A 14,082-nucleotide genomic window follows, 5' to 3' on the forward strand; every position below is an offset into this window, starting at 1 on the left:
TTGTTCCACAATAAATATATATTCAATGAATCATTTGATATTTACTGAGGGCCTGTATTTGGCAGCACTCCAGTGTGGATCCCCCCAATGCCTGCTTACTCATCTGTGTGCATTAAAATGCATTTTACTATAAACTGAAAAATTACAAAATACGTACATTATAAATGATGTTTTGGACTGATACACTATATATAGAGGAGTATGTGGAGTATGAGTATGTACTCCTTCAAATTAGTGGATTCTTCTATTCCAGCCACACCCTTTGCTGACAGGTGTATAAAATCAATCACAGCCATGAAATCTCCATAGACAAACATTGGAAGTAGAATGGCCTTATTGAAGAGCTCAGTAACTTTCAACTTGGCACTGTCATAGGATGCCACCTGCCCAACAAGTCAGTTTGTCAAATGTATGCCCTGCTAGAGCTGTCCAGGTCAACTGTAAGTGCTCTTATTGTGAAATGGAAACCCTACCTGTCTCTGGAAGCAGCGTCGGCACAAGAACTGCCCATTGGGAGCATAATGAAATGGGTTTCCATGGTCGAACAGCCTAAGATCACAATGTGCCAAGCGTTGGCTGGAGTGGTGTAAAGCTCACCCCCATTGGACTCTGGAGCAGTGGAAACGTGTTCTCTGGAGTGATGAATCACGATTCACCAACTGGCAGTCCAACGGATGAATCTGAGTTTGGCTGATGCCAGGAGAACGCTACCTGCCCCAATGCATAGTGCCAACTGTAAAGTTAGGTGGAGGAGGGATATTGGTCTGTGGCTGTTTTTCATGGTTTGGGCTAGGTAGCTTACTTCCAGTGAAGGGAAATCTTAATGCTACAGCGTACAATGACATTCTAGACAATTCTGTGCTTCCAACTTTGTGGAAGGCCCTTTCCTGTTTCAACATAACAATGCCCATGTGCTCTTGTGGCTGAATGAAAGCAAGTCCACACAGCAATGTTCCAACATCTAGTGGAAAGCCTTCCCAGAAGAGTGGAAGCTGTGATAGCAGCAAAGGGGGGACCAACTCCATATTAATACCCATGATTTTGGAATGAGATGTTTGACGACCACGTGTCCACATACTTTTGGCCATGCAGTGTGTTTAGCAGATGTTATTGCGGGTGAAGCAGAAAAGCTTGTGCTCCTAGCTCCAACAGTGCAGTAAAATCTAAGAATACACAACCATACACATGTAGGTATTACAGACTGGGTCAGGGAGATTTGGAAAATGTCAGTGAAGACACTTGCCAGTTGGTCAGCGCATGTACACATCCTGGTATTCCGCCTGGCCCTGCAGTCTTGTGAATGTTAACTTGTCTACAGGTCTTACTCACATCAGCTATGGAGAGTCTGACAACACAGTCGACCTGAACAGCTGGTGCTCTTATCCATGGTTCAGTGTTGCTTGCCTCAAAGTGAGCATAGAAGGCATTTAGCTCATCTGGAAGGCTTGTGTCACTGTGCAGATCGTTGCTGGGTTTACCTTTGTAATCTGTAATAGTTTGCAAGCCCTGTCACACCCGAAGAGAGTAGCATTTGATCTGTATTACCTTGTGTCACTCATATATTTGTTCGTCATTTTGAAGTTGCAAAAATGGTCTACGCTAATGTTGAGGTGATTCCATATCCCTCATGTATTTATTTCTCGGCTATAGGCTATTTTAAGATTAATATCTAAGCCCTCCAAACTATGTGCTAATGATCATATATTTAGACTATTTCATCTAACTGTTGGACGTTTTGGTTCTTCATTAAATTATTTTCCGCCATCAAATAAATATTATTTTTCTTTTTCAAATAACTTGCATATATTTAAATACCTTGAAATATTATTTGGTTTTCTGAGAGGTGTTCAAAATACTTCCAAACATGATTTGTTTTTCTTCTTCTACCTCTATTTGAATATCAAAGAAAATAGTTTCAATAAAATAGCCTTTTATTTTTAGCTCTTTAAAAAACTACACTTGAGTAACTATTGTGTGTGTGTGTGTGTGTGTGTGTGTGTGTGTGTGTGTGTGTGTGTGCGTATGTATGTATCCCCACCACACAAACCTTCTCCCTGGCCCTGTGTAGATCTCCTGCTCCTCGTGTGTGTGTGCGTGTGTGTGTGTGTGTGTGTGTGTGTGTGTGTGTGTGTGTGTGTGTGTGTGTGTGTGTGTGTGTGTGTGTGTGTGTGTGTGCGTGTATGTATGTATCCCCACCACACAAACCTTCTCCCTGTTCCTGTGTAGATCTCCTGCTCCTCGTGTGTGTGTGTGTGTGTGTGTGTGTGTGTGTGTGTGTGTGTGTGTGTGTGTGTGTGTGTGTGTGTGTGTGTGTGTGTGTGTATGTATGTATGTATCCCCACTACACAAACCTTCTCCCTGGCCCTGTGTAGATCTCCTGCTCCTCGTGTGTGTGTGTGCGTGTTTGTTTTACATTCTCGTCAACCCCAGCAGTATATATGGGGCCTACAAACCCCAGCAGTATATATGGGGCCTACAAACCCCAGCAGTATATATGGGGCCTACAAACCCCAGCAGTATATATGGGGCCTACAAACCCCAGCAGTATATATGGGGCCTACAAACCCTAGCAGTATATATGGGGCCTACAAACCCCAGCAGTATATATGGGGCCTACAAACCCTAGCAGTATATATGGGGCCTACACTGTACGGTACAATGATGAACCACTGATGACTCCATTACTCCCCTGATATTTATCATTTCATAAAGCTGCTCCATGACAACACTTAAATTATCCCCTCTCTGATCTCCTCCTGTAAAGACATGCAGAGGCTGAAAAACGAGTTCATCCCGGAGCGAGGGAGAGGAGAGATAAATCAGAGATGGAGGTGAAGGAGATGGTCAATGATCGAGCCGCCCTCCCTGCTCAATAGCCATGATCTAAAGCAATGCAAATCTATGCATACTGTTAGACAGGGTAAGATGGAGGGGGCAGGGGTGAGAAATTGGACCGAGTTAACAACCGAGTTAACAACCGTGAGGAGATGTCGCCAGGGAAATATCATGGTTGGCGTTTGAAAGAAAGGCTTTGATAAAGACAGCAGAAGTTTTTCCAACCCGACAAAGTAAAGAGTGAAAGATAATGAGCTGGCAGTCGCTCAGATCAGAACTAAACTGTACAGTATAATGATGAATATTACAATGTACAGTATAATGATTAATACTACACTGTACAGTATAATTATGAATACTACACTGTACAGTACAATGAAGAACTACACTGTAAAGTACAATGATGAAGAACTACACTGCACAGTACAATGATTAAGAACTACACTGTACAGTATAATGAGTAATACTACACTGTACAGTACGGTGAAGAATAACTACACTGTACAGTATAATGCATTCATTTCAGAGGGGAGTTTCACTTTTGTTTTTCTACTGTGCCTGGATATGAACTCAAAGGGAAAACGTTACATTGAAAGGTCCTTTATGTATGTTTTCCCCTTAATACTGAAGATTTTCTAGTAAGTCAATAGGAAATGTAAGATTGTGTATGAAATGTTCAATGTAATATTTGTCATTGTTCTCTGACCTCATTGTTCTATAGGGGGGGAGGGGAATTATATTGAAACTAATTATCTTATTCGTCGGTGTGTTCTTGTCCACTTCCTGTCTGTGTGTTTTTGTCCACTTCCTGTCTGTGTGTTTTTGTCCACTTCCTGTCTGTGTGTTTTTGTCCACTTCCTGTCTGTGTGTTTTTGTCCACTTCCTGTCTGTGTGTTTTTGTCCACTTCCTGTCTGTGTGTTTTTGTCCACTTCCTGTCTGTGTGTTTTGTCCTTCTGTCCACTTCCTGTCTGTGTGTTTTTGTCCACTTCCTGTCTGTGTGTTTTTGTCCACTTCCTGTCTGTGTGTTTTTGTCCACTTCCTGTCTGTGTGTTTTTGTCCACTTCCTGTCTGTGTGTTTTTGTATACTTCCTGTCTGTGTGTTTTTGTCCACTTCCTGTCTGTGTGTTTTTGTCCACTTCCTGTCTGTGTGTTTTGTCCACTTCCTGTCTGTGTCCGTGTGTTTGTACCTGTGTTTCTGTTTCTCCTTTCTTTTGTGTATTTTGTTTTGTTCTTCTTCCGCCATGTGTTTGGCCCATGAAGCAGACGACAGACGACATGGTGTCTTCGGCAGAGTGTTCCAGTGATGACGAGGACCTGGAGGAGTGTGACTCTGGCCGTGCAGGTGGGCTAGGTTAGTTTCCCTCTGCTTGCTCTCACGCTGCTCTATCTCTCACTCCATGCACACCTGAGGATCAAACACTGCATCCTATACAGCATCGTAACCCCATGGACACACAAAGTGTAACTTCCAAAGATAGGAACCCAAAGGACAAATTATGGCAAGACTGGAGATTTGTTACGTTAAAATCTGACTGAATTACAGAAAACATAATACATAGCAAAGTGGAAAATAGTGAAATCCGTCATGGACTATTCATATTATAAAATCATATATGTTGCTTTCAAAAACACTGTAAACCATATTAGTTTGATGATTTACACTTGCCCATGGGGTCGTCTGAAGTGGTTAACATGGTCACCAAAACACATGCAAACCTTGTCCTCTCAGCGTTGAATGAGAGAGAAAAAAAAAAGACACAGTTAGTGTGAAGATGTGCCATGTTCTCTGTGTTGATGCTTCAAAATGTATCATACCGTGTTTAGGTCCAGTGCTCTATCCATGTGGCACTGTCCTGACTTGCATTTTGACTCATGATACATTTTGAGATTCTCTTCTTAAATATTTGCTTTTAGTGAAATGACTGCGTGATTAGATATCTAGTAGGAATTAAAGTATTGACTCATTCATGTGTGTTTGTATTTCATTTTTAAATGTTTCCATATTTAGAGGCTTGCACTGTAAAACATTTAATAGAGAAGAGATATCATCGAATTTCTGTGTAGAGCGCTGTGGTTTTATTGTTGTTGTTTTTGCTTCAAGGTGAACATGTTATCCTGCTGTCTTATTGCAGACCAAATAGGAAAAATACAATATTGAGCTAACTTAGACGTTCCAAATCATGTTCCTCTGAGCTTCTTGAGAGAACCTGGGTTTGCCTTATCTTGTTTGGATAAAATCTGAAAAGCCAGCTCTCTGGCACGGAACTGTGTGTACCAAAACACCAATATGGAACTGTGTGTACCAAAACACCAATATGGAACTGTGGATACCACAACACCAATATGGAACTGTGGATACCAAAACACCAATATGGAACTGTGGATACCACAACACCAATATGGAACTGTGGATACCAAAACACCAATATGGAACTGTGTGTACCAAAACACCAATATGGAACTGTGGATACCACAACACCAATATGGAACTGTGGATACCAAAACACCAATATGGAACTGTGGATACCACAACACCAATATGGAACTGTGGATACCACAACACCAATATGGAACTGTGGATACCACAACACCAATATGGAACTGTGGATACCACAACACCAATATGGAACTGTGGATACCACAACACCAATATGGAACTGTGGATACCAAAACACCAATATGGAACTGTGGATACCACAACACCAATATGGAACTGTGGATACCACAACACCAATATGGAACTGTGGATACCAAAACACCAATATGGAACTGTGGATACCAAACACCACAACACACATTTTAACCTTAACTGTTTACTTCCCAAAGAAAATTGAACACTTTAAAGCAAGTTTTGATATAAGCCAGTTAGTCCCATCAACATGTCCTATAGCTTCAGTTGTATACATGAATCACCCATGGACACGACAGATGTAAGCCAGTTATTCCATCAACATGTCCTATAGCTTCAGTTGTATACATGAATCACCCATGGACACGACAGATGTAAGCCAGTTATTCCATCAACATGTCCTATAGCTTCAGTTGTATACATGAATCACCCATGGACACGACAGATGTAAGCCAGTTATTCCATCAACATGTCCTATAGCTTCAGTTGTATACATGAATCACCCATGGACACGACAGATGTAAGCCAGTTATTCCATCAACATGTCCTATAGCTTCAGTTGTATACATGAATCACCCATGGACACGACAGATGTAAGCCAGTTATTCCATTAACATGTCCTATAGCTTCAGTTGTATACATGAATCACCCATGGACACGACAGATGTAAGCCAGTTAGTCCCATCAACATGTCCTATAGCTTCAGTTGTATACATGAATCACCCATGGACACGACAGATGTAAGCCAGTTATTCCATCAACATGTCCTATAGCTTCAGTTGTATACATGAATCACCCATGGACACGACAGATGTAAGCCAGTTATTCCATCAACATGTCCTATAGCTTCAGTTGTATACATGAATCACCCATGGACACGACAGATGTAAGCCAGTTATTCCATCAACATGTCCTATAGCTTCAGTTGTATACATGAATCACCCATGGACACGACAGATGTAAGCCAGTTATTCCATCAACATGTCCTATAGCTTCAGTTGTATACATGAATCACCCATGGACACGACAGATGTAAGCCAGTTATTCCATCAACATATCCTATAGCTTCAGTTGTATACATGAATCACCCATGGACACGACAGATGTAAGCCAGTTATTCCATCAACATGTCCTATAGCTTCAGTTGTATACATGAATCACCCATGGACACGACAGATGTAAGCCAGTTATTCCATCAACATGTCCTATAGCTTCAGTTGTATACATGAATCACCCATGGACACGACAGATGTAAGCCAGTTATTCCATCAACATATCCTATAGCTTCAGTTGTATACATGAATCACCCATGGACACGGCAGATGTAAGCCAGTTATTCCATCAACATGTCCTATAGCTTCAGTTGTATACATGAATCACCCATGGACACGACAGATGTAAGCCAGTTATTCCATCAACATGTCCTATAGCTTCAGTTGTATACATGAATCACCCATGGACACGGCAGATGTAAGCCAGCTATTCCATCAACATGTCCTATAGCTTCAGCTATTTACATGAAGGACTCAACCTTTTTGAGCCAAGCAAACTGGGTTTGATTGTATTGGCTGTTTGGTATGTCAGGGACACCCACCTCAGGTACTGGCTGTTTAGTATGGCAGGGACACCCACCACAGGTACTGGCTGTTTAGTATGGCAGGGACACCCACCTCAGGTACTGGCTGTTTAGTATGGCAGGGACACCCACCTCAGGTACTGGCTGTTTAGTATGGCAGGGACACCCACCTCAGGTAATGGCTGTTTAGTATGGCAGGGACACCCACCTCAGGTACTGGCTGTTTAGTATGGCAGGGACACCCACCTCAGGTAATGGCTGTTTAGTATGGCAGGGACACCCACCTCAGGTAATGGCTGTTTAGTATGGCAGGGACACCCACCTCAGGTACTGGCTGTTTAGTATGGCAGGGACACCCACCTCAGGTACTGGCTGTTTAGTATGGCAGGGACACCCACCTCAGGTACTGGCTGTTTAGTATGGCAGGGACACCCACCTCAGGTACTGGCTGTTTAGTATGGCAGGGACACCCACCTCAGGTACTGGCTGTTTAGTATGGCAGGGACACCCACCTCAGGTACTGGCTGTTTAGTATGGCAGGGACACCCACCTCAGGTACTGGCTGTTTAGTATGGCAGGGACACCCACCTCAGGTACTGGCTGTTTAGTATGGCAGGGACACCCACCTCAGGTACTGGCTGTTTAGTATGGCAGGGACACCCACCTCAGGTACTGGCTGTTTAGTATGGCAGGGACACCCACCTCAGGTACTGGCTGTTTAGTATGGCAGGGACACCCACATCAGGTACTGGCTGTTTAGTATGGCAGGGACACCCACCTCAGGTACTGGCTGTTTAGTATGGCAGGGACACCCACCTCAGGTACTGGCTGTTTAGTATGGCAGGGACACCCACCTCAGGTACTGGCTGTTTAGTATGGCAGGGACACCCACCTCAGGTACTGGCTGTTTAGTATGGCAGGGACACCCACCTCAGGTACTGGCTGTTTAGTATGGCAGGGACACCCACCTCAGGTACTGGCTGTTTAGTATGGCAGGGACACCCACCTCAGGTACTGGCTGTTTAGTATGGCAGGGACACCCACCTCAGGTACTGGCTGTTTAGTATGGCAGGGACACCCACCTCAGGTACTGGCTGTTTAGTATGGCAGGGACACCCACCTCAGGTACTGGCTGTTTAGTATGGCAGGGACACCCACCTCAGGTACTGGCTGTTTAGAATGGCAGGGACACCCACCTCAGGTACTGGCTGTTTAGTATGTCAGGGACACCCACCTCAGGTACTGGCTGTTTAGTATGGCAGGGACACCCACCTCAGGTAATGGCTGTTTAGTATGTCAGGGACACCCACCTCAGGTACTGGCTGTTTAGTATGGCAGGGACACCCACCTCAGGTACTGGCTGTTTAGTATGTCAGGGACACCCACCTCAGGTACTGGCTGTTTAGTATGGCAGGGACACCCACCTCAGGTACTGGCTGTTTAGTATGGCAGGGACACCCACCTCAGGTACTGGCTGTTTAGTATGGCAGGGACACCCACCTCAGGTACTGGCTGTTTAGTATGGCAGGGACACCCACATCAGGTACTGGCTGTTTAGAATGGCAGGGACACCCACCTCAGGTACTGGCTGTTTAGTATGTCAGGGACACCCACCTCAGGTACTGGCTGTTTAGTATGGCAGGGACACCCACCTCAGGTAATGGCTGTTTAGTATGGCAGGGACACCCACCTCAGGTACTGGCTGTTTAGTATGGTAGGGACACCCACCTCAGGTACTGGCTGTTTAGTATGGCAGGGACACCCACCTCAGGTACTGGCTGTTTAGTATGGCAGGGACACCCACCTCAGGTACTGGCTGTTTAGTATGGCAGGGACACCCACCTCAGGTACTGGCTGTTTAGTATGGCAGGGACACCCACCTCAGGTACTGGCTGTTTAGTATGGCAGGGACACCCACCTCAGGTACTGGCTGTTTAGTATGGCAGGGACACCCACCTCAGGTACTGGCTGTTTGGTATGTCAGGGACACCCACATCAGGTGCCCATATAGATGATTTTATTTGTGGCTCTAAATGAGGCCAATAAGAAGTTAAGTGCCTTAATGTATCTCAGGTACCTCACCTGGCATTGCTCAAATGACAGACGACTGAGAGACGGTTCCATGCTGCTCAGACCAAGGTGTTATCAGCACTACCTGATTATCGTCCTCTGAGAGGTCAATTCCAATTCCTCCCAAAGTTCCTATGAGAGATAGCAGTGCTAAAGAGCCCATGTCTGATCTCTACTGTAGCCCTCTGAGCTCTCCAGGTCTCTGAGGACAGATATCATCAGGGCCCCAGTCATCCAATCATCATATGTTTACACAGAAATTCACACCATTCTAGCCCCGACATCAGTTGACGTGGACAGCTGCATGCTACGTGGTCTCGATATTTATTTTCCGTCATTTTCGTGAGTGAAGCATGTGAGGGATGTTTTTATTTTGTATACTTTCGTTTGACGTTTTGTATGTGACAGGCTCTTTTATATGTTCGGTTCTCTTGGCTTCCGGATTGTGTTTGTTTTGTTTTTGAGTCGTTGTCTTTATCTATCTGCCAATTATCTGAAATACGACATGCCTGTTGTCTCGCCTCATCATGTGCAGCATGAATTTTCGGTGGTTGAAAAAATAGTTTTCCTCATCTCTTTCAGAGCCTTTGTTGCCATGAGGCTTTTTAGAACAAACATTCCTGTGTTTTGATAATCAAAGCAAATAAATAGGCAACAAAATATTTTCTTGTCATCAACTTTTTGGGCCTCAAGCAGGCAGCCATAACATCTAACTGAAGAAAGTTGTGAATTAAGAATGATATCTTTTTAACCTCCCCTCCTCCCTTCGTTCACTACCTACCTTATTGTCCTCCTAAACCTCTACCCCTTCCTTGTCAAGCCATTCTGCATTTAAATTGGTTTCCATGAAGATGACATAAAGATTATTTTATTGCCACAAAAGTATATATGCTTTCCTCTTTTGAGCTGCTGTCATTTTGTGGCACACATTAACAGTAGTGGCTAACTCAACCTTAACCCTTCTTCTTCCGGGTCACCTCCCGGTGACCTCCATCCCTTCAAAGCATGAACTCTAATTGGCTCATGTGTGTCTGACCCTTGACCCCTAACCCTCCATTTATACTAACTTTGCTTTGTCTTCCGGTCACTTTGAGTTCCGCACAACAGTACCTATTGCGACATCGTCTCTCTTTCTGTTCTGCACTCGTCTGTTTTTGTCTGTCCGTTTGTCTGTCTTTCTGTCCGTTTGTCTGTCTTTCTGTTTTGAGGCGTCGTCATGTGACTCTGTTCTCTGTTTGTAAAACTGTTTTGTATTCCCCTTTTCCCCTTAAGAGGAATTCCATAAGACAGATACCACTGGTGATGATAATTACACACATTTTAAACTAATAACATAGATTTTATTAATTGATAGGAGATGAAATACTATCACACTCTAAACCTGCTATTCCAATGATAACTGCACGGTAGTGGTAATTTGCAGTACACTCTACATACCAATCTCAAACACCAAAGAAAATGCAGTCCTCAGTGCAAAACTGTAGCAACAGAGATATGCACCGTGGGACCGTATTAATGATGCACTTTGGGGCCGTACATGTTGCTGTAGACACAGTGTGGCCGTTTTAATTACGGAATATTTTGGCGTTTATTCCGTAATTAAAACGGCGTATGACATCAGTCAAACTGTGCAAAAGTGAAACCGAAACTCCCTGTTGGCGGTTAAGAAAAGGCATTCATTCTGAGGGGTTTAGGTTTGGGATAAAAATAATAATAAAACAAAATGTGTTCAGTCATCTCTCCAATGGTTGCAACAACTCTGTGTTTCACTCTGAAGACAAGAAAATGTAATTATCACATAGGAAAGTGCAAACTCTCTCCAGAGAACGTATTAGCTATGTGACTCATCCATCTATCCACATATCTAAAGGTTCGCTTTCAGTCAGTCAACTTCGGTAAAAAAAATATTATGGGGAATCGCACGCTCGTGACTTCTGTTGAAGCATCTACAATGACGCCTGACAAGGCCAATGAAATCACCACCTCGCTGGAAGCCAAGCCTTCCACAGGTGATAAGCTTGAGGCTCGGATTCATCCCTTCAGTTATTCCACTCTACACCTCGGTGTGAACAGGAATGATTCAGGCTACTCAAACAAACAATTAGAAAACAAGACTGTCTTACGTTCAGCCAACTAAACTGTCCCAAAGTGGTCGAGCATGTTCACCCCCTGGACGTTGTGTGCTGAAGTTTGTACTTATTCTTTTAAGTTTCCAAATCACAAACAATTAGTTCTTCTTAAATTTGCTGGAGCGATAAGAACGATGGCTAACCCATAACAGCCCTGTCTAAGCAGGTGGAGGGGGGCTCTGAGAGATATAAGAAAGATCAGGAAATGTTTGTATTATTTTTTGCATGTATTTAACCTCTTTTTGGCACTAAAAAAAGCCCTGTCTAAGCCGGGGGTTCTACTAAACTAAAGGGAATAGTTTTAAGCAGATCATACCAAGGATCATTTGGCTATTTGATTAGCAATTTTAATACCCATTGAAGTATCTACATTTGAAGTCGGAAGTTTACATACACCTTAGCCAAATACATTTAAACTCAGTTTTTCCCATTTCCTGACATTTAATCCTAGTATAAATTCCCTGTCTTAGATAAGTTAGGATCTCCACTTTATTTTAAGAAAGTTATATGTCAGAATAATAGTACAGATAATGATTTATTTCAGCTTTTATTTCTTTCATCACATTCCCAGGTGGTCAGAAGTTTACATACACTCAATTAGTATTTGGTAGCATTGCCATTAAATTGTTTAACTTGGGTCAAACGTTTCTGGTAGCCTTCCACAACCTTCCCACAATAAGTCAGGTGAATTTTGTCCAATTCCTCCTGACAGAGCTGGTGTAACTGAGTCAGGTTTGTAGGCCTCCTTGCTCACACATGCTTTTTCAGTTCTGCCCACAAATGTTCTATGCGATTGAGGTCAGGGCTATGTGATGGCCACTCCAATACCTTGACTTTGTTGTCCTTAAGTCATTTTGCCACAACTTTGGAAGTATGCTTGGGGTCATTGTCCATTTGGAAGACCCATTTGCGACCAAGCTTTATCTTCCTGACTGATGTCTTGAGCTGTTGCTTCAACATATCCTCATAATTTCCCTTCCTCATGAAGCCATCTATTTTGTGAAGTGCACCAGTCCCTCCTGCAGCAAAGCACCTCCACAGCATGATGCTGACACCCCCATGCTTCACAGTTGGTGTTGGTGATGGTGTCCTTCGGATTGCAAGCCTCCTCCTTTTTCCTCCAAAGATAACGATGGTCATTACGACCAAATAGTTATATTTTTTTTCATCAGACCAAAGGACATTTCTCCAAAAAGTACAAACTTTGTCCCCATGTGCTGTTGCAAACCGTGATCTGGCTTTTTTATGGTGGTTTTGGAGCAGTGGCTTCTTCCTTGCTGAGCGGCCTTTCAGGTTATGTCAATATAGGACTCGTTTTACTGTGGATATAGATACTTTTGTACCTGTTTCCTCCAGCATCTTCACAAGGTCCTTTGCTGTTGTTCTGGGATTTATTTGCACTTTTCGCACCAAAGTATATTCATCTCTAGGAGACTGAACACTTCTCCTTCCTGAGGGGTATGATGGCCGAGTGGTCCCATGGTGTTTATACTTGTGTGCTATTGTTTCCACAGATTAACGTGGTACCTTCAGGCGTTTGGAAATTGCTCCCAAGGATGAACTAGACTTGTGGAGGTCTACAATTATTTTTCTGAGGTCTTGGCTGTTTTCTTTAGATTTTGCCATGATATCAAACAAAGAGGCACTGAGTTTGAAGGTAGGCCTTGAAATTCATCCACAGGTACACCTCCAATTGACTAAAATTTTGTCAATTAGCCTATCAGAAGTTTCTAAAGCCATGACATCATGATCTGGAATTTCCCAAGCTGTTTAAAGCCACAGTCAACTTAGTGTATGTAAACTTCTGACCCACTGGAATTATGATGTTGTGAAATAGTTAAATAATCTGTCTGTAAACAATTTTTGGAAAATTACTTGTGTCATGCACAAAGCAGATGTCCTAACCGACTTGCCAAAACTATAGTTTGTTAACAAGAAATGTGTGGAGTGGTTGAAAAATAAGTTTTAATGTTAACTTCCGACTTCAAATGTAAAAAATATAGTTAATATACTTACCATAATAACACATTGAATGTCATTGAATAACAGATTCACTACATGGAACAGCAGATAGTCCCATCCCAAAAAACGTTTTACATGTATTTAACCCCTTGTTTTTGTCACTAAACTGTCTCCATATACTGTAGACTTCCATTCATGTTTTCAACTGGTACCGGGGGACAATCAGACGAGTCTTGTGAGGCCGGTGTGTGTCGTAGAGCAAAACAACTGTTACCGGGGGACAATCAGACGAGTCTTGTGAGGCCGGTGTGTGTCGTAGAGCAAAACAACTGTTACCGGGGGACAATCAGACGAGTCTTGTGAGGCCGGTGTGTGTCGTAGAGCAAAACAACTGTTACCGGGGGACAATCAGACGAGTCTTGTGAGGCCGGTGTGTGTCGTAGAGCAAAACAACTGTTACCGGGGGACAATCAGACGAGTCTTGTGAGGCCGGTGTGTGTCGTAGAGCAAAACAACTGGTACCGGGGGACAATCAGACGAGTCTTGTGAGGCCGGTGTGTGTCGTAGAGCAAAACAACTGGTACCGGGGGACAATCAGACGAGTCTTGTGAGGCCGGTGTGTGTCGTAGAGCAAAACAACTGGTACCGGGGGACAATCAGACGAGTCTTGTGAGGCCGGTGTGTGTCGTAGAGCAAAACAACTGGTACCGGGGGACAATCAGACGAGTCTTGTGAGGCCGGTGTGTGTTGTAGAGCAAAACAACTGGTACCGGGGGACAATCAGACGAGTCTTGTGAGGCCGGTGTGTGTTGTAGAGCAAAACAACTGTTACCGGGGGACAATCAGACGAGTCTTGTGAGGCCGGTGTGTGTTGTAGAGC

At 43.5% G+C, this 14,082-nt stretch overlaps 1 protein-coding gene across 2 annotated transcripts in view; it reads left to right on the top strand.

Moving 5' to 3' along the window:
• Positions 1 to 14,082, top strand: part of LOC109878620 (neurexin-3a-like) — a 665,512-nt gene that overhangs the window by 624,918 nt on the left and 26,512 nt on the right. For both annotated transcript variants that reach the window (XM_031787765.1, XM_031787764.1), the window contains one exon: positions 4,097 to 4,187. In XM_031787765.1, the coding sequence (XP_031643625.1) occupies positions 4,097 to 4,187 (91 nt within the window). The remainder of the gene's footprint in view (positions 1 to 4,096; positions 4,188 to 14,082) is intronic.

The sequence above is a fragment of the Oncorhynchus kisutch genome, linkage group LG14, assembly GCF_002021735.2.
Source record: "Oncorhynchus kisutch isolate 150728-3 linkage group LG14, Okis_V2, whole genome shotgun sequence".
In the NCBI taxonomy this organism is placed as follows: Eukaryota; Metazoa; Chordata; class Actinopteri; order Salmoniformes; family Salmonidae; genus Oncorhynchus; species Oncorhynchus kisutch.